This window comes from Rhamphochromis longiceps, linkage group LG15 (assembly GCF_057381845.1).
Source record: "Rhamphochromis longiceps isolate RC_006_pf linkage group LG15, R_longiceps_female_GT1.1, whole genome shotgun sequence".
NCBI lineage: Eukaryota > Metazoa > Chordata > Actinopteri > Cichliformes > Cichlidae > Rhamphochromis > Rhamphochromis longiceps.
The window spans coordinates 16,791,778-16,819,219 of record NC_140571.1 but is presented as its reverse complement, the minus strand read 5'-3'; the positions used below and the strand labels follow the sequence as shown (position 1 = coordinate 16,819,219).

At 41.5% G+C, this 27,442-nt stretch overlaps 1 protein-coding gene across 5 annotated transcripts in view; it reads right to left on the bottom strand.

The window, feature by feature from the left end:
* Positions 1-27,442, bottom strand: part of lama2 (laminin, alpha 2) — a 231,189-nt gene that overhangs the window by 29,789 nt on the left and 173,958 nt on the right. For all 5 annotated transcript variants that reach the window (XM_085382585.1, XM_085382587.1, XM_085382586.1 and 2 more), the window contains 17 exons: positions 21,309-21,471; positions 15,730-15,808; positions 15,522-15,653; positions 13,103-13,219; positions 12,741-12,904; positions 12,168-12,306; positions 11,204-11,306; positions 10,828-10,944; positions 9,761-9,943; positions 8,689-8,843; positions 8,001-8,144; positions 5,756-5,889; positions 4,753-4,912; positions 4,542-4,666; positions 4,080-4,242; positions 3,504-3,648; positions 3,248-3,386 (listed from right to left, as the gene is read on the bottom strand). In XM_085382585.1, coding sequence (XP_085238711.1) covers positions 3,248-3,386; positions 3,504-3,648; positions 4,080-4,242; positions 4,542-4,666; positions 4,753-4,912; positions 5,756-5,889; positions 8,001-8,144; positions 8,689-8,843; positions 9,761-9,943; positions 10,828-10,944; positions 11,204-11,306; positions 12,168-12,306; positions 12,741-12,904; positions 13,103-13,219; positions 15,522-15,653; positions 15,730-15,808; positions 21,309-21,471 — 2,362 coding nt within the window. The remainder of the gene's footprint in view (positions 1-3,247; positions 3,387-3,503; positions 3,649-4,079; positions 4,243-4,541; positions 4,667-4,752; positions 4,913-5,755; positions 5,890-8,000; positions 8,145-8,688; positions 8,844-9,760; positions 9,944-10,827; positions 10,945-11,203; positions 11,307-12,167; positions 12,307-12,740; positions 12,905-13,102; positions 13,220-15,521; positions 15,654-15,729; positions 15,809-21,308; positions 21,472-27,442) is intronic.

Here is a 27,442-nt window from a genome sequence, read left to right as displayed (position 1 = left end):
TTCTCAGCTGCCATCTGCCCTGAACAATGTGAACCATGATTCATCCGTGAAGCGCACACCTCTCCAACGTGCCAGACGCCATCGAATGTGAGCATTTGCCCACACAAGTCTGTTACGGCGACGAGCTGGAGTCAGGTCAAGACCCCGATGAGGACGACGGGCATGCAGTTGAGCGTCCCTGAGACGGTTTCTGACAGTTTGTGCAGAAATTGTTTGGTTGTGCAAACCAATTGTTCCAGCAGCTGTCTGGGTGGCTGGTCTCAGACGATCTTGGAGGTGAACCTGCTGGATGTGGAGGTCCTGGGCTGGTGTGGTTACACGAGGTCTGCGGTTGTGAGGCCGGTTGGATGTGCTGCCATATTCTCTGAAACGCCTGTGGAGACGGCTTATGGTTGAGAAATGAACATTCAATGCACGGGCGACAGATCTGGTTGACATTCCTGCTGTCAGCATGCCAATTGCACGCTCCCTCATTGCTTGTGGCATCTGTGGCATTTTGCTGTGAGACAAAACTGCACATTCCAGGGTGGCCTTTTGTTGTGGGCAGTCTGAGGTACACCTGTGCACTACTCATGATGTCAGATCAGCATCCTGATGTGGCACACCTGTGAGGTGGGATGGGTTATCTCCCCCGTCTCCTCCTGAAGGCCCGCAACACTGCCTTTAGGTCAGGAGATGCACACGCCTACAGTACAGCCAGGGCTAATCTAAAGAAGGGCATCAAAAAAGCCAAACACCATTACAAAAAGAAGGTAGAAGAACACTTCTCCAACTCCAACCCCCGACGCATGTGGCAAGGACTCCAGACCATCACAGACTACAGGACCACCAAACCCTCCCCCGCATCCTCTGATGTCTCCTTCCTCAACGAGCTCAACAACTTTTATGCTCGCTTTGAGCGAGGGAACCCCACAACCACAACCAAAGCAGACATGACGCCAGACCACCAACCTATGACTCTCTCCCCCACCGATGTAGGAGCGGTGCTGAGCAGGATCAATGTCCACAAGGCTGCAGGCCCTGATGGCATCCCCGGGCGTGTTCTCAGAGCGTGTTCTGGGGAGCTTGCAGGAGTGCTCACAGACATATTCAATCTGTCCTTGGCCCACGCTGTGGTACCGGCCTGCTTCAAATCCACCTCCATCGTCCCGATACCCAAAAACTCCAACCCATCTTGCCTCAATGATTGCCGCCCAGTAGCACTCACCCCCATCATCACTAAGTGCTTAGAGCGACTGGTCCTAGCACACTTCAAATCCTGTCTCCCCCCCACCCTGGACCCCCACCAATTCGCATACCGCCGGAACAGGAGCACAGAGGATGCAGTCTCCATCGCAATGCACTCTGTCCTCTCACACATGGACAACAACAACACCTATGCCAGAATGCTGTTTATAGACTTCAGTTCAGCATTCAATACAATCCACCCCTCACAACTCATCAGGAAACTGACAGACCTGGGTATCAGTTCCCTCATCTGCAAATGGTTACTGGACTTCCTGACCAACCGCCCCCAACATGTCCGGCTGGATAACCGCTGCTCATCTACCATCACAATGAACACCGGTGTACCACAAGGCTGTGTGATGAGCCCTTTCCTCTACTCCCTCTTCACCCACGACTGCAGACCTGCTGATGGTTCCAACACCATCATTAAGTTTGCAGATGACACCACGGTGATTGGCCTCATCAGTGACAACGATGAGGCCGCCTACAGGGAGGAGGTGGATCGTCTGGCTGAGTGGTGCGACAGAAACAACCTGCTGCTTAACACCGAGAAGACCAAGGAGCTCATCGTGGACTACAGGAGGAATGCTGACCCACATCCACCCATCCACATTAAGGGGACGGCTGTGGAGCGTGTGAGCAGCTTCAAGTTCCTGGGAGTCCACATCTCCGAGGATCTCACCTGGACGACCAACTGCTCCAAGCTGGTCAAGAAGGCTCACCAGCACCTCTTCTTCTTGAGGACTCTGAGGAAGAACCACCTGTCCTCAGACATCCTGGTGAACTTCTATCGCTGCACCATCGAGAGCATCCTGACCAACTGTATAACAGTCTGGTACGGGAACTGCTCTGCCTCGGACCGGAAGGCGTTGCAGAGGGTCGTGAAAACTGCCCAGCGCATCGCCGGAGCACCACTTCCTGCCATGAAAGACATCTACAGGAAGCGGTGTCTGAAAAGGGCTGGGAAAATCATCAAAGACCCCAGTCACCCATCACATGGACTCTTCACCCTCCTGCCCTCTGGGAGGCGCCACAGGAGCCTCCGGACTAAGACCACCAGGTACCGGAACAGCTTCTTCCCCACAGCTGTCAGACTCCTGAACTCTGCCTCCTGACATCTGACCCACGTTAAACTCATGAACTGAACATACACACACCCACAATGGACAACTGTACCCTCAAACACAATAATAACATGGACTGAACCACCACTCACAACCACTAGCACTTTATATAGCCTCTGTAGAAACTATCTACACCCTCATTTATCTTAACTGCACTACTGTATAGCTCTGTGTAAATAATCATTCTGTACATTCGATAATCTTTAATCCTACAACTGTTTACAACTTGCATAGTTCCCATTTCTGTATAGCTGTATATCCCAGATTCTGTAAAGTTATTTATTTCATATTCTGTATAGTTTTTCATATTTATATCCTGTTCATAGCCTGTACATAGCTTGTACTCACTACAGCCTGTACATACTTATAGTTATAGAATATTCACAACATACTTCATACCGTGTACATTATAACATACCATAATAGACCCATTTCTGTAATATACTCACATATCTATATTATTGCTAATATATATTGTAATATATCTATATCACTAAAGCACTTCTGGATGGATGCAAACTGCATTTCGTTGCCCTGTACCTGTGCATGTGCAATGACAATAAAGTTGAATTCTATTCTATTCTATTCTATAGCAGATGTGCCCACTACCACACATTTGGACTGATTTGTGACCACTGTTTGGGAGGGATGGTTATATTGTGTATCTGGAATGAATTTTAGGTCTCTACGTCCATCCCATGGGGAATGGGAGCAGTAACAAAGGTGTTGCGTTTATATTTTTGTTGAGTGTATATGAATTAACGCAAATGAAACATTCAAAAATATTAAAGAGCATTTCTGTAAATCAAATGCAAAACAATATGCAGCTCTCACACAGAACATCATGTAAGCTTTTATAAACTGAACCAACGTAAATTACAGCACTTTATGCGTACCTGTAATTTCCAATCGTTGGCAGACCCCCAAAATAGATTTTCTGGTGCTCCTTAAGGTTCAGACCAGTAGCTGACCCCAGAGATGTGGCCACAATCTTTTCCTCGTCACTGCTGTCGACGTCTACTATGGACACCGTGGCTTTGTTAAGAGTTGAAGATACATTATCAGCAACAGAACACGGAGCGATTGTATATGTATACCCTCTAATTTATCTGTTCCATTAATTCACAGCTCAGGTTATATAAGAAGGCTTACATAGTTTCTTGTTCCTCGACATGGTGAGGGATTTCCAGTGGCCATCATTATGGCGCTTAGATGAGTTGGCACTTCCAACTCCAGATCCAAGGTCAAAGTTAACCTTCACTTTACCCTCTGACAGCTCCAGAGACATGAAGTCCTTCTGCAGAGAGCATCAAACAGGGAGAGACTGCTGTGACACTCTGGCGTTTCAAATTCAGTACAAATCAATAACAGCACGAGTCTGAAAAGATAGGATTTAACAACACTGTGTAAAATATACTGCAAAGGGTCCCAATATGGACTAGACTGAAGAAAATGGTTAAAATTATTTTATCAATTAATCAAATCTTGACTGCTCAATAAAACAGCAGATTTTGGACACTATTCTTAATGTCACATAAAGAGAACTGTAATGTTTTCTTTTTAATTTTCATAAGACACAAGCAGTAAGAGCATGACACCTGTTTGATTGTTTGATGTACTTTTTACAGTATTTGTACTGTCTAAATAAATTTTAAAAAGCCTCACAACTTACACAATAAACAAAATATCTGTCTCCATCATGGTATTAATACCATATTAAACACATACCATGTCTTCAGCTGCCATATACATGAGCAGAGCATCAGAGGAGAACGTGCGGAACTTGAAAGTGATGGTGGAGACATTTGGGTTCCACCTAGTGGGTCGTCCCACTGCAGCGTAGCCTTCTCCATCCAGTTGAACGGTCCCTTCACCGTGGGAGCGCTGGGGGCTACAAAAAAAGGACCAATTTACAACTGCTTTGTTTCCTGTCCAACTGCCTGAGTTTGAAAGGTCACAAATAATTAAATGCAAAGTAGGCGAGACAATGAGACGCTCACTTGAATATTAGACCAACCAGAATATCTGCAAAAGACAGCTGTTTTTATAAATAAATCCTAGTTCCTGTATAAAATGTTCTTTACATATCTACGATTAGGAATACAACTGGGAGTAATAAAAAGACTACACTATCAATATCAGTAAGGAAGAATAAAATAATTAACTTCTAATTAAATTGTGACTGTATACCTGACGACACATCCCTTACAGTCTCCCTCTCTCTCTCTGTAGTTCCACAGTCCAATAGGTTTACCATCCAGGTAGGTTTCCCCCATGCAGCCTGTGAAAGTATTTGTTCTTACTGTCTCTGCTTTCTAAAAGACAAACAGAAAAAAGATAATCATGAGAAAACACAGCAGGAAGACAGGTTCTTCATGTTTTGAGACAGACAGACAGGCACCTTGACAGAGCCGAATATCCCTCCCACAAACAGGTAGGCGTTCTGGTCTACATCCAAGATGGTGAAGGCCGTGGGCGAGTTGGCACTGGCCGGGGTCGGCATCATACCAGCCATAGAGCCTTCCAGAGGATATACTGATATGGTACCATTCAACCCATTGCTGTATTGAGAGAATGAGAAGAGGGTTTGTTGTCTTTTTGCTTGGCATTCTGTACTGCCTGGAAGAGATTTGTTATGACTGAAGCCATTTGGAATCAGTTTTTATAAACTCTTGGTGCTAAAGAAGAATGATAGAAACAGAGTGTGGAGCCAGTTTTGTTGCAGTGAAAACTCTGAGATGTATGGCAAAATCAGCTGGCCACCTTGGAGTTTAAAGTCAAGATTTCTACATTGTGTAGGGGAACACTTAAGACCGATAGTCTGCGTGATTCCACTGGAAGACACCTTTGGGAAATTTCTCAGATGGAAATACATGGTGCAAATGGGCCATCTCCTTTGTGTGAATTGGCCTGATGTTAGATGGTTTTGCATAAAACATCGCTGCAGCTTTCACAGAGAAAACTAGTTTGTTAGATTACACTGTATCTATGCAATGATGTGCCACAGGCTGACATCCTGCAATCTCTTGATTTCCCAAGTGAAACAGTGCGTTTTCCACAGTAGCATGAATGAGAAGATGTCCTTAGGTAACTGTTGGTTTATTTCTGCAACAACTGTCGGTTACAACTGTTGCTTGTGGTTAGACGGGATGACAGACAAAAAAAAATATAAAGAAATGTAGAAAACTAATTAGCTATATACATCTATACAGACATGTATAGATAAGTACAGTAACTTTCTTTTGTTATACCCCTTTCTTGTGATTGTGTGTGGGTGTACGCATGTTTTCTTATTATTGTCTTCTCAAAACTCCTGAAATGTAAGATGTAACATCAGTTTTTAAACCATACGTGTCAAAGGTACAGCACATTTCCATACACATGAATGAGTGCGCTCTTCTTACCGAGACGCCTCGATCCTGTGCCAGTTTCCATCATGGATGGTGTGATGGGGATATTCGACCCTCCCCACACCTGAACCCACATCCCAAAGGAAATTCACCTTCCCCTTGCGCATCTCCAATGCCAAGAAATCAACCTGAGACAAAGTAGACACATGCTGAATAAACTGCATTGTTGTGATTTATTTTAGGTTAAGGTTACTGTGCTTAGTGCTGATTTATCCGCTTAACAAGATGAATACAGATACTGATTTTATGTAATTGTGGGTAATGCACATGAACAAGTTGACAGTTTATGAAACATTCAAAAATACTTGGAGAAAACTCGAGATATACAGTGTTCAGGGTCACGGTGATTCTGAAGCATACTCCAGGTGTCATAGGGGGAGAGGTAGGGAAAACCATTTATGCTCATATTCATACTTATGGCCAGTTTTCACCTATTCTCCAATTGTTCTAACATGGTAATAGGAAGTCAGAATACCCAGAAGGAACCCTGACAGTGACAGGGAGAATATGCAAACCTCACACAGGAAGGCCCCAGCAAATTGGTGGATTCAAACCCACGACCCTCCTGCTTTGAGGTGACACTGCTAACCACTTTGTTTTTTTTAAACACCTTTGTGAATGTGGAATCATTTATCTACTAGAATTCTGCAAATAACAACATAATGTGCAGTGGTAATATTTATACTGGTTTTTGTTTAGAAATGGACAACCAACAATCATGCTTTAGCTCCTTAGCAAGCTGGGATCTGTGGTGAAGCCAATAAAGGTACCCATGTTAAAATGATTTACAAGAGAAATAACATGTAAGCTATATACAGGCTTGAAGTTATGCATGGTAAGACCACAGTATGCCGGTGAAATTGAAACTTGTTTCGACCACAAAATAGCTGCATGTGGAGCAAGCAGCTACAGAGTTAAACTATGAGCAACTGAAGCAACTACCTACATAACGTTGTTGGAAATGTCCTAGCATAGAGTGACCTATGAAACCAGAGCCTATAATGTCCATTAGTGGCAAACTGTAAGGTAAAAAGTGATGGGCAGTGGCTTTACTTTTCCCTCGATACAGGTGTCTTTTATACACAGTCTATGCTTTTAAGATGACACAATGCAGGAGTTATGCAGCGGTTTTATGTACTAAAATGTGAATGATTGAACAGTGAAGCACTTTTATACCCAGTTCTTATCTATTCCGGGGCTACAAAAGCTTTCCTTTTCTCCATCTGTCCTTGTAAGTGGATTTTTACTGGATCTTGCTGTATTTTGATTAATGCTCTTATTACATATGTATGAGTATGAAAAAAAAAAGTGAACTTTCAGCATATGCTCTCATCTTCATGATGCAGCTGAAGTGCATACCAAGAATTATAATTCATATATTATTATGCGCAATTAGAGATTATCAGGGGGTCACATTTGAAGACACAAATGACACGCATACACAGACACAAAAGTGCATGCACTAATCTTTCTGGTCTCCCCAGGGTAATGCCGATTATTCATTAGTAGAGATCACAGGGCAGCATCGTTACTATTCAACTAGTATTACACGCTATTAGAAAAATGTAAGAGGCGTGCATGCACACACACAAAATTACTATACAAACTGAATTATTCACCATCAGAAAATAGTAGAGACACACAAACACACACATATGAATGTTCCACACTTTCCAGTCAGATGCAGTGAAGATTTCTCAGGGGAAATCAGGCTAAAGTACATGGCAACATAAACTTGTTGTTAATTGGTGCTGCTCATCAAGATACACACGTGTGTTTACAACCAAACCCACACGTATGCACACCTTGGGAGTAGCATGGTGACTTAAATTAGTGCTATGTTTATAGGGTGCCTGCAAGTATGTGTCAATGTGTATTAGTTATTCACATATTAGACAAGCCACTTTGGGAATACCTGTAAGGTGTGTGAGAGGGCCGGTTTATGGGAAAGAGACAAGTGTGTGTGCTTTTTAATGCAAGACTAATGGTACACGAGAACGCTTCAAGAGAAAAAAAATATGTTATGGTGCTCTACATAGCACCTGAGTGTTAAATTAAATGAGAACAATGCATCGATATGAAACATTTTTTTAAAAAATGAACATTTTCATATTTAAATTGTGACATAAAGACACATTTTTAAGGCAATAGATTTGGTTTTTGTTTAGAAATTAACAACCTGTACAAGTTCAAACTATTTTTGATTTTATGCTCCTGTGTTTTTCTGAGACGTGCTTACATATTTGGCTGATCCCAGGTAGAGTAGCAGGTTGTCAGGTGTGGTGGTTTTGACATGAAGAATGATGGTATTATACCTCCCCTTTCGGATGTCAGGGCGGTAACTACGGAGGCAGTCACCTCCCGAAGACACTGATACTTTGATCTGTAAACAGGAAGAAAGAGTGAAGGAATTAAGAATGTTTCCACAAAAAGGAATCTTCGATTTTAGTTTGAATTTATCCTATATATTGTATAATAACACACAAGTATTTAAAAAAAAAAACATCTGGTATTTGCCTCCAAGTCCAGCTTGGACTGAGAGCAATCAGTCTCAGATAGACTGATATCTAATTTATAAATGCAGGCAGATTATGCCTGAATTATTATGCCATATATAGTCCTGCAACAGAGTTTTAACCAACCGCTGGGCACCGACATGTTTCTAAATAGCTCCCAGGGGTGAGGTGGAAGAAAGTCATCAAAAGAAACCAAGCCTATTAGACCCATGGCTGGGCCTCGTACATGTAAACACATTCAGTCCAACTCTCTCCTGGTCAACCTGTCGAAGTGTTAGCCAGCCACAAATGCTTCTGGAAGTTCAAATAAATCATAATAAATCTTGCACAAGAACATTAAACTACTATAAAACATGTGATCTCCTACAACTATGAGTAGGAGTTGTACATGGCAGTGTGTCAACAACTTACTGAATTAGCTTGTTTCCTGGCCTGGTTAATCAGTTCCTTTATTTGGGAGATGTTGCGCCTCAAATTGTCCTGTAGCTTTTTGATTGGCTGCAGCTTCTCCAACAGCCTGTCAGCTTCGTCCTCCAAATCCTTCACTTTTGCTCCTGCAGCATGAACTGAAGGTAGAGAGAGATCAAATACAACGATACAGAACACTACCATAGTTGTTATCATGATACTATTCGGTACAGTACTGCAGCTGAGAGAAAGAGAAAGCTTGCAGAAGACGAAGCGAAATAATGGTAGATGAGGAAATCACTGGAGGAGGAGAAATGTGGAGGAAGAGACAGAAAGATGGCAAAGCCAGTAAGAGCCAAACAATTAGTGTAACTCAGCATTCAAAGAGAACTGCTTCTAATTTATTTACTTGGAGAAATTGTATCAGCTTAAGATCCAGGAAAGATAAAAATAAAGAGAAGACATAAAAATTAAAAAAAAGAAGTGCTATGCTTTGCAGTGTGCAGAGCTCTCATGCTCATGCCGAATGGAGGCTTTATTAGAAGCAACTATTGTTTACCGTGTAGCTATTAAAGATAATCACAATATTAATGGGTGGTGCTCCAATACTGCTGTCGAAATCAGCCTATGCCGCCATAGGCGATACTGACTGAAGAGCGCGCTGACTCAATACAGTGTGAACTCTGTGATTTATTGTATTTAAGCAAAACAAATATGTGAGATATTGCAATTAAAATATGGTATTGGTGCACCACGTATAATACGTGCTCAAATTAAAGTAAGTGAAATATACATACTGATTGCTGTGGGGGTTGAAAAAAAGAGAAACAGAGAGAAATATATCAAATTTCAATTTTGAATTTACGTAGATCTGAGACAACAACAAGATAAAAGTTTGGAAATGTTCCAGTTGATCATTTTCAACATTTTGTTATTAATTTATCAAATTAGGATGTAAGAGTTGCAAAAATGTTCAAAAGCTCACTCTTTTCAGAGTAAAGAAAGAGTAATTAGTTACTACCTGCCTACTAATATTAGACTATGCATACTAACTACCAAAAGAAAAGCACTTTACTGTTTTTCTCAGGGTCCTGGATCATCTGATTGGCTTCGCTGACAGTCTCCTTCAGATCAGTGTAGTTGCGCTCTAGTCCACCAAGTCGCAGGTTCAAATCTCCAAGACGCTCCAGGACGTCGATGGCTGTGGCGTTAGCATCCGCTGCTACAGCCTTTGTGGCTGCTAGCCTAGCTGCTGTGTCTGTCAAAGGATGAAACATAAAAGATGTGTACTGTAACTGCCATAATTTACATTGATGTTGTGCAAACCCAAATTTTTAAACAAATATATACTTTACTGTTCAGTTTATTTACTATCATTTTTATGTGTTATTAAAGAAATAACAAGATAGCTCTTAGGTCAGATCTGGACTCTGTAAGTTCCACAAAGCAATTAATGGCATTAATTTGGTTTGATTATGGCATCACATTACATACATACGCATGCGCGCACACAGATATATGCTCTCTCAGTTCACGCTGCACAATAATTTTAAATTCATCACTTAGTATCAAGGATTATAGTTCTTAGACATCATGGTAAAAGAAAGTGAAACTTGGATGATTAAATGTGAATCCCTGCTCTGATCATCCTGGACGTGAGAAGTCTCCAGAATAAAAACACAGCTTGTTTTGATACAACATTTGCATAGGGCCAGTCTATGAACAGATTTTATTGTTTGAGACTGAAACTATAAAAGTATCACGCTAAATATTTGCTCTAAGCAGACGGTGACATCACACTAGGGAAATCCTGTAAAAATCTCTTTATTATTCATATTCATTTATTTTTAAGGCAAATGTTTCCATGTTGAACTGTTACTATTGCTACATTTGAGAGCTGTCTTTGTGTCGATCCAAACACAAACATGTGTAACACTTCAGTTCAGTAACTTTGCTATCGCCGCAGTGCATTTCCGAGTGCGTATCTGTGAGTACTGACATGTGTCAAGTTGAGTTTACCCGAGCAACTGACCTCTATCCACACACTGATATTGATCCACTCTGTCTTTATCTTTCGCCCACACTTGTGTGCATGCACAGCCCCCCCCACACACACACACACACACAATGATGCAATCATACCGTTGGGGATGGCGTTGAGCGTTGCCATGGTTCCATTGACAGCTTTCAGCAGGTCTTTGGTTTTGTCTTTCGCTGCTTTAACTCTGCCCTTCAGCCCGGCCACACCAGCTGCATTCTCTACACACACACAACACACACAAAGTAAATGATGATGGTGGTTTGATTTGAAGCCAAGGCCGCCTGCTAATGAAATCACTTCCCTCACCTCCCTAATGGGAAAGAGTGACTGAGAAAAAGGCATAGAGAGGCAAATGTAGGACGACAGTGATATCAGATACACTGCTCTAAAATTGGAAGGCTTGTTTATATTGTATAAGGAACCTATTTCTTGCATTATATATAATATACATTCTGGATACACATACACCGACAGTACCTTGGACCTCATTTTGAAGTTGTTTAGCTTGATCCAACAGTACATGACTCTTCTGCAGGGCATCTCGAGCTGCTTCCTTTACTGGGATCTCTGGACCTAAAGCCTGCATACAAGGAGCAACAGTGCAAATTATGTGACTTAAAATGCTCTCAGAATAAAGTATTTTTGGGTTCACACACAAATTTAAAAAAAAAATGTAGAGGTGCAGTAATCTGCATACAGAAGTACCGACTGTAAGATCAAAGCATAACTACTTCGCATTGCTAAATGATCCTCTAAGAAAGGGATTCAAATTACTTAACTATTCATCACTTTGTTTCTCCGTGTTCAACCCTTTGAATCATTTTTTCATCCCTTTGCTTTTCACTTTTAGCCCTTTACATATTACTTGCCAAAGGAAAAGAAAAAATTAAGGCGGCGAAAAAAGCAAACAAGCCGCATGAGTCAACAAGAGAAGGGTAAAGTATCAGCAGAATGACGGTCAGACGAATGAACTGGCTCAGAGGAAATTAAAGTGAAAAAGGAGAGAAGAGGAAATACATGGAGAAAAAAAAATCAAAGATGAAGGTGAATGTTTAAAAAAAAAAGTAAAAACGTGCAAGGGAAAAAGAAAAAAAAGAAGGAAAAAAAGAAAGGGAATAGGAAACGGGACAAATTAAAAAATAAAAGAAGGAAAAAGGAAGAATTCAGGTGTGAGTCATGATAATGAGAAAGAGAGGGAAGGAAGAAGAGGGACAGAGCTGTGCTTTGATCCCTCAGCCATGACTAATGGAGAGCACAAGCTTACATTACTGTCACTGCATGCGACACACACACAAACACACACACACTATCTTTTGTGCTGAGAGAACACTTTCATGGTCCGGATTGCTAAACTGCTTGTGTTTGGTATCTACAGTAGCTGAATACAGGGCGAGTTACATACAGCATGTGTTTCCATACGTGACAGTGCACGTCCTCTTACCAGTGCCAGCGCCTCGCTCGCCCTCTGTTTGGCTGCCTTTGCTTCCTTCTCTGCTGCATCAACATTCGCTTTAATGTTACTGTAGGCATTGAAGGCGGCTGTCGCATTGAAGGAAAGGTTTTTAGCTTCAGCCAAAATACTGTGAAGAGGGGGGGGAGAGGAAGAAATGGACATTGATTTCCTATTCTATTTGTTATACACACTTTGGTAAGCAGTTAAATTAAACTGGAAGTTATAATGAGAATTTCCAGAACTTTTCATGTTTCAACATTTACTGCCATTAGTTGGATTTTGGGTGGACTTGAGCATAATATATTCCAGCTTAACTGAACTGTGAAGCTGAGCGTGCAGTTGATGATGGTATGCTTTTAGCGCTTAAGAGTCGATTTGGATATTTAACTTACAGTTACATGAAACTGAATAAAAAGCTGTAACCAGCAAATGTTATTAAAAAAGACAACAACATGAAAGAAAGCAACATGAACCCGTTTTAAAATCACACTCGGCCTGAAGTAAATACTACCTGGGCCTATGTGTGTGCTTTTCTGTACTGTAAAAATATACTCCCTTTACCCATCTAAAATGGCTGCAGAGTTGTTAAGTTGCTTGGCATGTTCCTCTGCATCCTGCACGCGATAAGCCAGGCGACCATCGCTCAAACCATAAGTGAGGTGACTGACTCTGTCATCCAGCCGGCCATGAAGAGCCCCGAGCTCACTCGCCATTTCCTCCAAGTCCTGTGAACAGAGAACAGAGACTCAGATCTACATAAAAGTGACTTTTAATGCTAATAAAACATAACAATAACATTATATGTGCCGAACTGAAATTTGTCTTTCTTGAAGACAAAAGCAATACAACTAACCTGAGGCAGAATATTCTAGAGTGGACAGAGGTTTAAAGTGTTACAGAGCACGAAAGGTTTATTTCCGTACCTCGATCTCTTTGTTGACGTTGTCAGAAAGCTGGTTCGCTTCACCCAGTAGACGTTCTCCTTCTCTAAGAACCTTCTGTGCTTCCTGTTTCACTCCGCTGACTGCAGATCGCTTCCTCTGCATTAAAAGAAAACAGGACCAGATTCAGATGGTGGGGTCAGGAGTTGGTGGTAAAAACATGAAAGCATGGATCCATCTGGCCTTACACCACTGGTTGAGGCTGGTGGTGGTGGTGTAATGTGTGGGGGGGTATGTTGTAGGCACACTTTGAGCCTCTTAGTACCAATCGAGCATCATTCAAACAGTACAGCCTCCCCAAATATTGTTGCAGGTCAAGTCCATCTCTTTACCCCAGTGTAGCCACATTCTGATGGCTGCTTCCAGTTGGATAATGTGCTATGTCGCAAAACCCAAATCATCTCAGACTGGTTTCATCACAATGAGCTTAATGACCTCCACAGTCAGCAGATCTCAATCCAACAGAGAACCTCTGCGATGTGGTGGACTAGGAGATTTATATCATGGATGTGCAGCTGGCAAGTCTGCAGTAGCTGTGTGATGCCATCGGGTTGATATGGACCAAAATCTCTAAGCAGTGTTTCTGGGTCGAATCTGTGCCACAAAGAATTAAGACAGTTCTGAGGGCAAAAGGGGTAGTGAGCCGTAACTAGTGTTAAGATTCAAAATTGAGGAAGGAGAGTACACACCACCCATGGTTCCAAAAGGTCTTGGTCAAACAATGATTTTAATGAACACACATGTGGGAAGACACTCTGTACGCAGACAGCCAGTAGTCCTCGACTTAATCAAAGCATGAACAGATATTTTATAGCATCAGGGTTTGATTTACTGACGCCCCTTCATGCGTCACAGATACATTTTATACATAGATCAGATCAACATCATCATGACTTTTCACCCAGAAAATCATCTTCTATTTTCATGGCTTGGTACTTTCCGTTCTCTCCTCTAAATAAATCTAACTAATGTGTGTGTATGTGTTGACCTCACATGCTCTTTGTGTCACCTCTTCACCTACTGTCTGTGTCTCGTCTGCTTTCGGTTTCAGTTCTGCAAAAGGCACACTCTGCAAACCTGCAACTTCCTGTCAGCCTGCAACTTAGTCTTTCTGAAAGACGCACACTGTTTCAACATCTGAATGCAATATAAACTCCAGATTATATTATCAATACAATGGTACTGATGACAATTATTTAACAATAGCAGTAAAATAATTTCCCTGCTCCACACTAGCAAGGTGCATTTAATGAAATTGCTGTGAGACTATATTGATTGAGTGTGTCAGAGATAGAAGACTGTATAATCTTTCCTGTAGGATATGTAGGATAATCTATTCAATAAATGTTTGCTATTTTTTTCTGTTAGAGGTTATGCTGCATCTAAGCCCTTCTTGATGATTAATCACATGCAAAAGGCTTCTCAACAAAATAAGATTAAGTGGCATCAATGATTTATAGATGGTGAATTTCAGTCTTTGGGATTATTAAGCATTTTTATTGTTTTTTCAGTTTAGGAGACAGAAACTAAAAGATTTAATTGTCTTATGTCTAAAGTCAGAAATAAAATACACTTAAAACGTTATCGTTACTATCAGACGTTGGGTAACGTGTGGCCTTGTGCCTTTAACTTTGTGACCCAACTTCTTAAAGACTGGAACATGCTTATTGGTATGAGCATAAATTTGTCTCTCTCAAGTGCATGGAAGGGTCCAAAAATGTGCAAACAGTCATTTTGGTGCTCTTTTCTGTAGCTATCCAGGCCACAGTAGAAAGTACAGAGCAAATGGGGAGTAACAAAGACATCACACAGCAGTGTTCATGTAGATGCTTCAGGTTCAGAGTCGGTTTTTATGAAATACTGCTCGCTTCAGCACTTTAGAGTATACGGCAAATACATTGACAAGTAATTGTAATGCCAACAGAAGGGTGTTTTTACAGAATCTACTGTCAATGGTCTAAATGGTCTGTATTTGTATAGCGCTTTACTTGGTCCTAAGGACCCCAAAGCGCTTTAACTATACACAATCATCCACCCATTCACACACTGGTGATGGCAAGCTACAGTGTAGCCACAGCTGCCCTGGGGCGCACTGACAGAGGCGAGGCTGCCGGACACTGGCGCCACCGGCCACCACCAGTAGGCAATGGGTGAAGTGTCTTGCCCAAGGATACAATGACCGAGATTGTCGGAGCCGGGGCTCGAACCGGCAACCTTCCGATTACAAGACGAATGCCCAACTCTTGAGCCACGATCGCCCCATTGTGTGATAGTTAAAGAGGCATAGAGGCTTTGCTTACCACATTATGACAACATTTAACTAACTGACATCTCAAAATATCAGTTATACACAAAACACACAGTTTGGACACGAGGTCACAATGTAAACTCGTGCTTGTACCTCCAGGGCTGTGAGGTTAGCTTGGTTTTGGTAAGCCAGTGAGCCAGCCAGACTTGTCTGTCCCTGGGCAAAGATGAGCAGACCATGGGCATCCCTGAGCTTCTCCTCATGGTCCGAAAGCTTCTCTTTTATCTTAGAAAGAAGATAAGGAGGTGTTAAGCCATTCATTTAGTAAAACTGAAGACAAATAAGTAAAATTAATTGTCACCTCTGCCTTGAGGTCTTCAGTGGCCTGATGCGGTTTACCAAAGAGTCTTTGGACTTTCTGATACAACTCTTCTGCTAAACTGAATGGAAAAAGAGGAGAGAGAGAGAGACTGGATTATTTCCATTAAATCCCACAGTGTTACTGCACAGTGTCATACATGACTTAGTAGAACAGTGGATTAAAGTATCACATGCGAATACTAGAATCCACAGAAGAGACAAGAGGATGGGAGTTACTGCCATGTGTGAAAGACCCTCTGCTAGTCTGAAGACAATAATCACTCCATATGACTGAACACTGAAATGTGGGTCTGAAATTAGCAGCGTTTGTCTATTGACCCCTCAGGCTAAGATAGATTAAATTGCAGCAATGTAAAACATTGCAAATATCACTCTAACATGCGTGTCTGTGTGGGTGAGGGGGTAAAGCAACACGTGGTAATATACACTGCAACAGAATTTGCTATATAGGTAACAGCAATAAATATAACTGGAAGAAAACGAGATTCTAAAAGATAACTAAAACCTAACAACCGAGCCTCATCAGGCTGCCTGTCTGAGAAATACTCCGAGGCATAAATTTTGCATTCAGCTTGCTGCAACAAATATCCAGAGCCAACAATCCAGAGACTTTGTTTAATATAAAAGGAATTTTAAGCTGTCATCAGGCTTTGTTTAAGGGACATTTCATTAAAATTTAATAGTTTTGTTGTGCTGTTCTCATTCTAAGTGCAGTACACACTGAGTATCTAACATGGGATGGATCATTTGCAAATGTATTTATGTATAATGTTTGTGTTTGGCTTTTACAGAACAATCCATTTTCTCTTTTTACAACATCAGGCTCAGCAAGGCTGAGAGTGGGGAGGTGACAATAGTCATTTTCCTCAATGGGAAAGGCAGACTCAGACACTCCATGTGCATTCTAGGCTATGAAATGAAATGAAAATAGCAGTAGAAGCAAGTGAGTGCATGGCTTTCAGGTGAGCGGTGTGGTACCAGGCATCCAGCAAATGAAAGAGCAGAGCACTGATTGCTTAGAGAGCCAGTATACTCCATCAGAAATACTTCATAGGTGTTCAAACAGTCTCTACTGCCACATATTTCCAAAGACAAAATTGGATGGGAGAGTACAATCTCTGAAACTTATGTTGCAACATTCATGGCCGTCGCATACACGGCCAGCTGTATGAAGGTGAGAAAGTTGGCAGAGTGTAAACTTTCTAAAGCCCCTGTTTCAGCCTTTATATGAATTTAGGGGGCTTTTTGCATAACGCAGTGCATCATCATGAATGTTTCCAGAAAAGACTTCTCAAAATGAAAAACTTGAAAAGGAAAACTAGCCAGTGGGCAGCAATGATTGTTTTGCAACAACCGAGACATTGAGCATTTTCAACATGGACATCTTGTCATGTTGAAGACACCTAAAAGTCACCACTTCACATTTTGGGTGGCTTGTAGCAAATATTCTCTTCTTTAGCTGGCTCGGGGCATCAGAGGATGTGTACATAGGGGATAGACTCAAGGGAAAACGTTCACAGAGCACCAATCGTGTGAGCCGGTGTGTACCCGGATGCCCACCCCCAGACACAAAGAACCACCAACGCACCGACACCTGAGGGAGTCCGCCACTGGCAGGGGAAGTGGTGGTGGGTGGAGATAGGCCTCCAAACCTTGGAGGGCCTGAGATGTCCCCAGAGAGGTGGCGTCTGATACCCAACCTGACATATAGACACAGACATACAGGCACACACAGATACAAACATCCATTCCCACCCTCATGCTCTCATATGCACTTACTCCACACTCAACCAACGTGGAGACAGACATAAAGAGACGCTGTACACACGATCACACTCCCCAAGCGTACTCTACAAACCGGGTCTAGGTACCCTTGCCCCTGGAGGGGGGAACTGCACCCAGACCCAGGTGGTGTTACCCTTTTCCCTGCGGTGGGGGGAGGCAGACCGCCCCGACTCCGCAGCAGCAGGGAGGCCCCACACTCCAGACCGCAGTCGGACGGCCAACTCCTCCTCCTAGCCCCCCCGCTCCAGCAGGCCGCAGAGAACGGGGGTGAGAGAAGACTCCAAACCTCCCTCCACCCGCTCATTGTAGTGTTGATGCATGTGTGTTCTAAGGTGCATTTAAAACCCAGGAGGGCATGGAGCTACCTGCCAGAGAGCAGCAGGTAAGCGCATGGTCCCTCCTGCTAGCCCTCAATGTCTACGTGTATTTAAAATTGAGAGGTGGGCAACGACGCCAGGGGTGAGGTGTACACCCTGATGGTACTTTGGACTCCGTGTATCGTGCCCACCCCCAAGATCCTATATGTATGTGTAATGAGAGTGTGAGTAATGTGAATGTCTAAGTTGTGGGATAAAATTGAGGCAGAGGCAGCCAGAAGGGGACAGAGGGGGGGGGGGGGGGGGGGGGGGGTAGCCTCCTCTGCACCCTGGTGACATACCCCTACTCCATGATGTGAACTTTTAGAAAGCAGAAATACTTTCAAACAGTTTAGTAGCCATATGCTTACCAGTGAGTCCTGTAATGAGTGCAATTTTTAACCTTCAGCATTAAAAAGGACTACAAGGATCTAGTGTCCTCCAGTTAAGAGTACTCAGAGGACAATTTCATATAATTTTAGGGACATATGGAAGGTAATGATTTGATCTGATGACAATTTAATGAACCCTGTGGAGAATAGCAAGAGAAAGTCAAAGTTAAAAAAATATAACGGGCGCATCTAACAATTAATTATTACAACATCATTATATACTAATGCTGCATGTGAATGAAAGTAACATTTGCAGCACACTGCAAAGTTTTTGAACTCTGGCATATCTAGATGAAATATAAACAGTATGCATAATTGTGCCAGCTTTGCTCATTTTAGCACTTGTTTTTTGCTAGCGTTTTCTTTGCTCCCCTCAGGGCTCAGTGAAATAATGCACTGTGAACTGACAGGCAAGTCACTGAATAGCAGTGGCAACTTCTCTTTGTCTCTGTTTTTCCTCATATGTTATCCCATCACAACTCGCTGTCCATCTGTTAGCTGTTCCCCTGTCCCTCTGTGACTTTTCTTCTCACTACCTGTTCTTTGTATGGCTGTGTCTTTCTCCGCTTCTGCCCCCGCGGTGATACTTTTAATTAACTCATCGACCTTGTCAACATTTACTGCTCAAAGGGACAGACAAAGAGAGGGAGCAAAGGAGGGAAGACGGGAACAGATTACTAATTCCATCAAATGCATTGAGAGAGACAGAAAGTGTGGGAACGCAAAGGGGGAAACATCAACAGGGCTTTAGGACACATAGCAATCAGATCTCTGTAAGTGGGAGTGGTTTACATCTGATACCCAATGTCCAAAAAAAGAAAGAAATCAATCACAAAGGAATGATGGGTTTGCTTAATTTAACCTCTACATATTACCTAACAATTTTCCAAATACTCAGTGCAGTGTTGTTTTACAAATGAAGGTGATTTTCTTTTATTCCCGGCATTCACGGAAAGTTCCATAAACAAATAGAATCTAAATGAAACTAGTTTCTAACTCTTGAAAATATCAAGTCTGACATCATTTGCAGTTTACTTTATCAATACACGCGGCAGAATTTTCTTTATTTAAATGGCCAGAAACAAACATAGTGCATTTACAAAGTAATTACCCACAAGTTTAATTTTTTTCAAACTAATTTACCGCAAACCATAAGTAGAAATGTCCACTTTGTGACAATACAAAAGGTGATTTTGCAAAAAGCGAATGTATTTCTTACTTCCTGCCTTCTGCACACTCTACCCAGGCAGCAACCTTGCTAAAATCAAACCGAGTATTTACAAGTGAGAGAAAATCTCTGAAGTGTTTTGTACACATTGGAACAATGTCCTGGCACCACTCACAATTTCATGAGTAAAAACAGCTCAAAGTAAATGCAAAGTCTTGAACAAGTGAGAGCAAAATAACTGGTAGGTGGAATCCTGGAGTCACATCAAACAAATGTGTTGATTTCTTTCATCTGCATTCTTTTATCTCTTTATTATCACTAAATTTAGAAACATCATGTTTCAAATTGATGCTGAAAAGCGAGTTTGTGAATTAAATAAGCATTCAGAATATTCAAGCTGTACTATTATAATCCAATATTACCAGATTGTTCAGAAAACCCTTCAGTTGATCCAAAATGCTGCAGCAAGATAATATTTCCCAGATGGTGGTGTCTCTCTTTGGCTTCCGGTTAAATCAAGAATTGAATTAAAATCATTCTCCTCACATTTTCGGGGTGGCTGTAGCTCAGGTGGTAGAGCAGGTCATCTACTAATCAGAAAGTTGGTGGTTTGATCCCTGGCTGCTCCAGTCTGCATGCCAAATATCCTTGTGCGAGATACTAACCCCAAGTTGCTCTCCAATGCTTCCATCTGAGTGTGAATGTGTTTGAATGTTAGACAGAAAGCGCTTAAGCACAGAAAAAAGTGCTTGAATGAATGGGTGATGTATAATGTTGTATAAAGCGCTTTAAGTGCTCAAGTAGAGTAAAAGTGCTATATAAGAACCATCCCATTTACTGTAGAAAGTCCGCTCATATCTTCCTCAATCAGGCCTCCTCATATCTTAAAGAGCCAGTAGTACTATATTATCTTAATAGAGCATTTTGTGGTTCATATTGTATTTAAAAGCAGAATGGGAGGCTGAGCCTTCGGCTATCAGGCCCCTCTCCTGTGGAGCTAGCTCCCGGTTTGAATTTGGTAGACAGACTTAAGATTAGACTTTAAACTTTGGCCTTTTGATAAAGCTTAAACTTTTGGCTTTATCACATGACCCTCAGCATCCCTTGGTTATGCTGATATAGGTCCAGGCTGCTGCAGGACTTGTGATGTACTGAGCACTTCATCTCCACTCACCTCAATTTATTCTTTGTGTGTTTACATGGCACTGTTGTGTCTTCTCTCTCCCACATGGACTTTTTCGTCTTGTCTCCCCCTGTTCTCCTTTCTTCATTTCGCTTCACCCCCCCCCCCCCCCCCCAAACATGTCACAGCACGTGGTTGCTTCTATCTGAATCTGCTTCTGCTGGAGGTTTCTTCCTGATAAAAGGCAGTTTTTCCTTCCCACCATCACCCAATGCTTGATCATAGATTTATTTGTCTGGTTGATGTGATTTCCACTGTTACACTAGGTTTTTTTCTTTCCACTATAAAGCACCTAGAGATAACAGTTGTGATTTGAATCTACAAATTTTACAAAAAATAAAATAAAAATAATGAAGACAGCGAGAAAGAGAAACATCAAGCATCCTCAAAAAGTGCCCATAGCATGGATGCTCACTTTTTCTCTTGTACTCAGACATGACTGTTAGCATGTTTTATCTCTGTATATTACCACCTTATGGTTTGCACACACTCCGTTGCATATGTCTAAAACAATGGCTGGTCTGTTTACTTAGTTTTCCTTTTGTGTGTGTGTGTGTGTGTGTGTGTGTGTGTGTGTGTGTGTGTGTGTGTGTGTGTGTGTGTGTGTGTGTGTGTGTGTGTGTGGGAGATAGAAAAACATGACCTCTGTACATATGTGTTCATGTGTTTCCATACTTGTTTTCCTCCTCTGCAATAACTTTCTTCCTTCCCAGCTGTCGTTGCCTCATCTCATGCAGCATAGCCTGGATCTCCTCCTTCATCTCGCTCAGGCTTTTTTCTGGAGTTCCACCTCTCCGTGAAAGAGACTGATTCAACTCAGCAGCCTTTGATTCGAGGTCTGGAGACAAAGACACAACGTGAAAGTAGTCTGAATCTAGAACACGGCAGGTGGACAGACTCAATTCATGCAGTCACAGTTTTACAAGCATTTCAGATTCACTGAAATTTCCTCAGGGTTAATAATGAACTTTTATATTTTAAATATATAGGTATTATCAAGTTCGGATGTTTTTATTTTAGTCACCTTAACAGTTCTGCTTAGCTTCGCTAACAAACCTTTCAGCAACCAAGAGCAGAAAAACTTCAAAACAAGCTTTGAAACACACCACTGACACGTAATCATCTTATGAAATCAGTTTATACACTGGCCAGCAATTCCTGTAATGACATATTCACTTTATATTTTAGCTCAGTTTTATTTTTTACTCTCTCCTGGGAAAATAATCTGGGTATTTTCAGTTGTTAGATGATCAAATTTAGTTTAAAAACAACATTAACACACCAGAGCTTGGTGCATGAAAGGGAGAGTCTAATCTATTTATCAGAGCTAAAGATTTCTCTGTCAGTTCTTTGTGCGTTTGTCACCATGATCAGCTTCTTTGACAATTTTCAGTAGTTAGTCTGTTATATACAAGACAAACAGCCAAGAGGGTCAATCTCCTTTTAGTGTATAGGCAATATACAGCCCAACTGTGTAAGCAAAATAACTCCATAAAGATGGTTAAAAACATGAAAAAAATGTCCTATTTAGTAGGGCTGTTATAACGATATATATCGGATGACGATATAAAAACGTCTATCGTTTCATTTTACGCTATCGTTTGTTTCGTGGTGTCACAAAATAAACTGTTTACGGCAATATTTTTTCATCGTTTTGATGGTCACTGTAGTGGCTATATTCATTTCTTAAAGTTCTCTCTTTCTCTTATATTTTATATAACCACACTACGGACGGACAAGCGCCTGTTTTTATGCGTTGTGGTTAGCAACAACGACGGTAACAGCATCGCGTTTCCGCTTGTTTATGTTCCACATAAACCTTTCACAATAAAGCTCAAGATTAGTGATGTGCGATACCACTGATTTCCTTTCTGATCCGATACCAAGTAACATTCAGGGTGGTATCGACAATACTGATACTTTGTACAAAAACGTATTTTATTTATTGTATCTCAAATTATAGCATCATAATGATTACAGGACATCAGATTACTTGTTCTTATCACTTAATAATGCAGAGTTCATCATATAGAAATAAAAAAAAACTGAAGTTGTGCGCTATTTGAACACCTTGCCTGCCTGCAGCACTAAAGGACTCTGTGAGAGACGTCTGTCTCGCCCTAGCAGCACCTGTCCCTCTCCTCCTCTTCAGTCTCAACATACGCTCGTCATATTCTGTGATATGATTTACTCTGAGGTGTTTGACAAGGTTAGTGATGTTGCCACAACCATACATGCCAACCCTCCCGATTTTTCCGGGAGAATACCGAATTTCAGTGCCCCTCCCGAAAATCTCCCGGAGCCACCATTCTCCCGAATTTCTCCCGATTTTCCACCCGGACAACAAAATTGAAAAACCATATCGCAGAATTCATAGCGCGGCCCAGCCAATTCCAGTTTCCAACAATGGCAACAGCTACTTGGTTTTAATATTACTCTTATTTCTCTTTCTTGGTCCCAAAAAAACTTTTAACATATTTTCAGGTGAGAATGTAGCTGTGTAAACTTCAAATATCGTCTTCAAACCCCCGCGGTCTTTCGCTACTCGGGTTAAACATGATATATAAGTCACTTTGATAACTTAAAAATGTTATTGTTTGGCTTTTTCAGTGTTTTATTTGTTCGTGAGTAAATCGGTTTGGCTGAGATTAAAGTTATTAGATTCGATTAATTTAAATTTAACTTTATTAATCCCTCGGGAGGGTTCCTCTGGGGTTTTCATACAGCTGAATAAACGTCAAAAAGAAAATGATTAAATAGAAGTGTGAGACGGTCGAGTGTTTACGCCAGCGCCCGGTTATATTTTAGATAGCAAGGAGCAGACGGCAGAGTTTCACTCCACCGAGGGAACTCATGACGTACTACCCGGCTTTCTTTAGACCACGAAGGCCGGGTCCTCAGGTGGAAGCGGCCTCTGAATTTGGACACCCCCGCTGTTTCCGGGTCGGCCAAACATTTAACGTATTTTATCCGATAAATAAACACTGTAAAATGTATTCCCCCCCAACAGCCCTAGTATGGCCACAACACCTCACTCTTGGAGCACTTTTTTGCCACATGTATCGCAAACCACGTCTCAGCTGTTTGTGGAGGTAAAATAAGTCCTCACATGACTCCAATTAGGCTCAGCCATTGTTGTGCGTGTGCACGCCAAGGGGCGCGAGACATTTATACAGCCGTATTTCGCACATGACTATGAAAGGCGGAAGAGGAAGTAGTTCCTTTGAATGTAGACAATCCGAATGATATTACTAAAATATCGATATTTTAATGTGAGAATCGATTCTAGACCATAAATGATTGGTATCGGAGGAATCGATATTTCAGGATCGATCCGCACATCACTACTCAAGATCCTGTTGAGACTTTTCAAAATAAACATAATCACGTGAAAGAGCAGGTTATTTGCAGATGAGAAGTAAAAAAAGAGCGGCCGGGTGCTAAAAAATAAACCTTAGACTCAAACGTTAGGACAGGCTTTTCCCCGCAGCACGCCGTGTAATAAATACTCACAAAGAAAACGGCAGCCGTTACAACTTATGTCTAAAAATGTGTAGTTTCATGCATCGGTTAAAACACTCGACTCCAGCTACATGACGCGCAGCTGGAAACACTTCCTGCAAGTCGAGCTTCCCGAGATTCACAGAATTTACAGAAAATGTTGCATTTTTGTGATTTATATCGTTATTGGGACGATAGAATTCTTATATCGGGATATGAGATTTGGGTCATATCGCACAGCCCTACTATTTAGTGCAAAGAAGTAAAACTACATTCTGAAAATGTTCACACCACGCAAACTGTTAATTTACAAAACGGATAGTGGACACTCTAACATTCAGCAAATGATTCAGCACAAATTTCATGGCAATCCATTAGCTGCTGAGAAATTTCAGCCATCACTAAAGTAGTGGACAGAAACTGCACAAAATACTAAATTCATCATCCACAGATTGAATTTTCTAAACCTGTATGACTTTAATCTAATGATGGAAACACTGTGTTTTCAAGTATTATCTTGCCTGTTCAGTCCACAGCATTATTATAAGGTAGAATTATCAGAGGGACAACTCAGACTGAGCAGTTTGGAGATAATGTTAGAGAGGCATGGCTGAGATGGTTTGGACATGTGCAGAGGAGGGATAGTGGATGTATTGGACAAAGGCTGCTGAATGCTGTGCTGCCAGGCCAGAGGAAAAGAGGACGACCACATAGGAGTGAAGGAGGACATGCAGAGGACTGGTGTGACAGAAGTGGATGCTAGGGACAGTTTGAGAAGTGCACACAGAAATCCTCTTCATATATACAGAGATGTACCACAGCCAAACAGATGAACGCGCCAAACCTGATGGACATTCTGTCTTTGGCAAAGTCTGACAGTAAGACACAAATGCACACGCTAAAGCTCTATTCAAAGCAAAGGAGTTTATGTCTGCCCCTCTTTAATTAAATTACAGCTAGTGAAATCTCAAACTAATCAATAATTAAAATACAGTAAAAAAAAGAGACTCTATGGCTATTCAAACTGCTGCAACCCTAATGAGAAGTGTGTCTGTGTATTTGCCTATGCAAAACGAAAACAGAAGAGGGAAAAACTGAATGTGTGTTTGTGTGGTTTGTGTGTCTGCTGTAATGCTGCAATCCTTTCTCATTTGAAATGTAAACACAATATGATTAAAGTAAGTTCAAAGTTAAACGGAGTATGTGAGTGTTTGGAAGGTGTTTGTGTACGGGTGGGCCTGAGTGTATGTGTGCGCAGTTGTGGCAATGCAGCATTTCCGCTCATTTAAAATGTAAACATGCCGTGATTAGAGCCAAGACAGCAGTAAAGCCATCATGCTAATGAACAGCTGTACTGCATGTGTGCATGTGTGCGCATGTTGCATTTGTGTGTGCGTATGTCTATGAGTTTGTAAGTGTGTGTCACAGCCATATAATTACATAGTAGGATTTAAAAGCCAATTAAACACTTAAAACGTGGATGGAATCATATTATGCTATCTAGTAAACACAGGCACGCACACAGAGAAAAGTGTGTACAGTATTATTATGTGTGTGCATGTGTGTGGCTGTGCATGCGCAGCTGTATGAATGTGTGTGTACATTGGCATCAGTGTTTGTGTATCTGGTGTGTGTGTGTGTGTGTGTGTGTGTGTGTGTGTGTGTGTGTGTGTGTGTGTGTGTGTGTGTGTGTGTGTGTGCATGCGCACGCGTTTGTGATAGCCACTAATTAAGTCTCTAATTGCTGCTCTCAATCATCCAGTGAGCTGCGACACAGTCTCTCTTTTCCTCTCTCAGAAACAAACACGTGCGCGCACACAACCATAATCACACAATGATTAGGCAGAGGGCCAGAGAGCTGGGAGCAACAACAAGAAGAGGACAGTTTCATCACAGCCAGCCAGAATGGGTTGGTTTAGTAACTTTCTTTTCATCACACAAGCCATAAAATTTTCATAGTGGAAATCAAAATATTTCATTATTTGACTACACAGTTTTAGAAAGAGCACACTTGTTTGTTGTTCCCACCTAATATCAGCAAAGGGGAGGAAGAGCCACTTATAAATAGATTTATTTGTGCTAAGCCTAAGTAGAATTCAATTAGAGTTGCTCAGGATAAAGTGACTAAAACTAGAGCCACACACGCACATATATAACTATTTTATATATATAACCATTTTCACCAACAAGAATATTATTTTTTTTTAAAGCTTTGACTGTCTAACTGGAGCAGTTATTGAAAGGGAAAACACAGAGAACAACACATTAGACAACAGGGAGCGACTGTGGAAACAGGTGACAAACCAAGCTGCACTCAAGATCCACTTATTCGCTCGCTATGGAGCTTTTATCAGCAGATAAAGTTTAGGTGGTTACCATGGAGCTGCAGTGTTTTTAGTTTTTCTGTTAAAGGGTTGTGTCTTTTGTCCATACTAAAACACCTTTTTCCAGCCAGCATGAATACAAGTAATAAAAAAAAAAAACTCAGAATAGGGGAAAAAAAACACTTTTGTGACAGCAAAGTTTATCTAAAAATGAGAGTTCAAAAACAAGTGAGTGGAGACTGTTTGAAATCGGCAGCTTTTTCTAATGCCAAAGATGCAGTGGGTTAAAAAAATATCTTGGTGATGGCACACTGCATTGAATTGTGTCACTGATGTTTACTTTGTTAAATGTGAAAAAAGGGGAGTAGCTTTTCTTTCTTCACAGTTCATCCTACACTGGACCTGAGTCCACCCGCTGTCGGCAACAACCTGTTTAACCTAGTGCCCACATAGCCAGTTCACTGCTGGCTGGTCCTTGTAAACAGAGGCTTTACAAATAGGCTGATTTTCCCACAGCCAGAGCCATGTGCCAGGGATAACCACATCAGGGATATAATCTCAGTGACATACACAACCAAGAGTACAAACGATTGTTCGAAACTGTTCATTTAGGATAGTTCAAAGTCTTTATAGGGATAACTTGCACATAAACTAACTTCATTATTCGAAACTTTGTCCATTTTATTTAGATTCCACCACTGCAACACACTACCAGAGAAAAAGTGTAGTAGTCCACTTTAAGGCTAATATTGAAACAACAGGGACTAAATGTGGTGTCAGCTGTAATAGTAGGTAAAGAAGAGCATGAAGGGTTCTAGTACAACCAAAGTGTCGAGCAAAAAAGCACTTTTGGCTAAACAAAAGCTCAAAAGCTACACGTTCAATTCTCGTCCACTCCCACACGGAAGACTGCTAATGGCTTGGAATCCCTAAACAAAGCAGTGAAACCTCTTTTATACTTGAGTTATCATCTGTTGTGTTTAT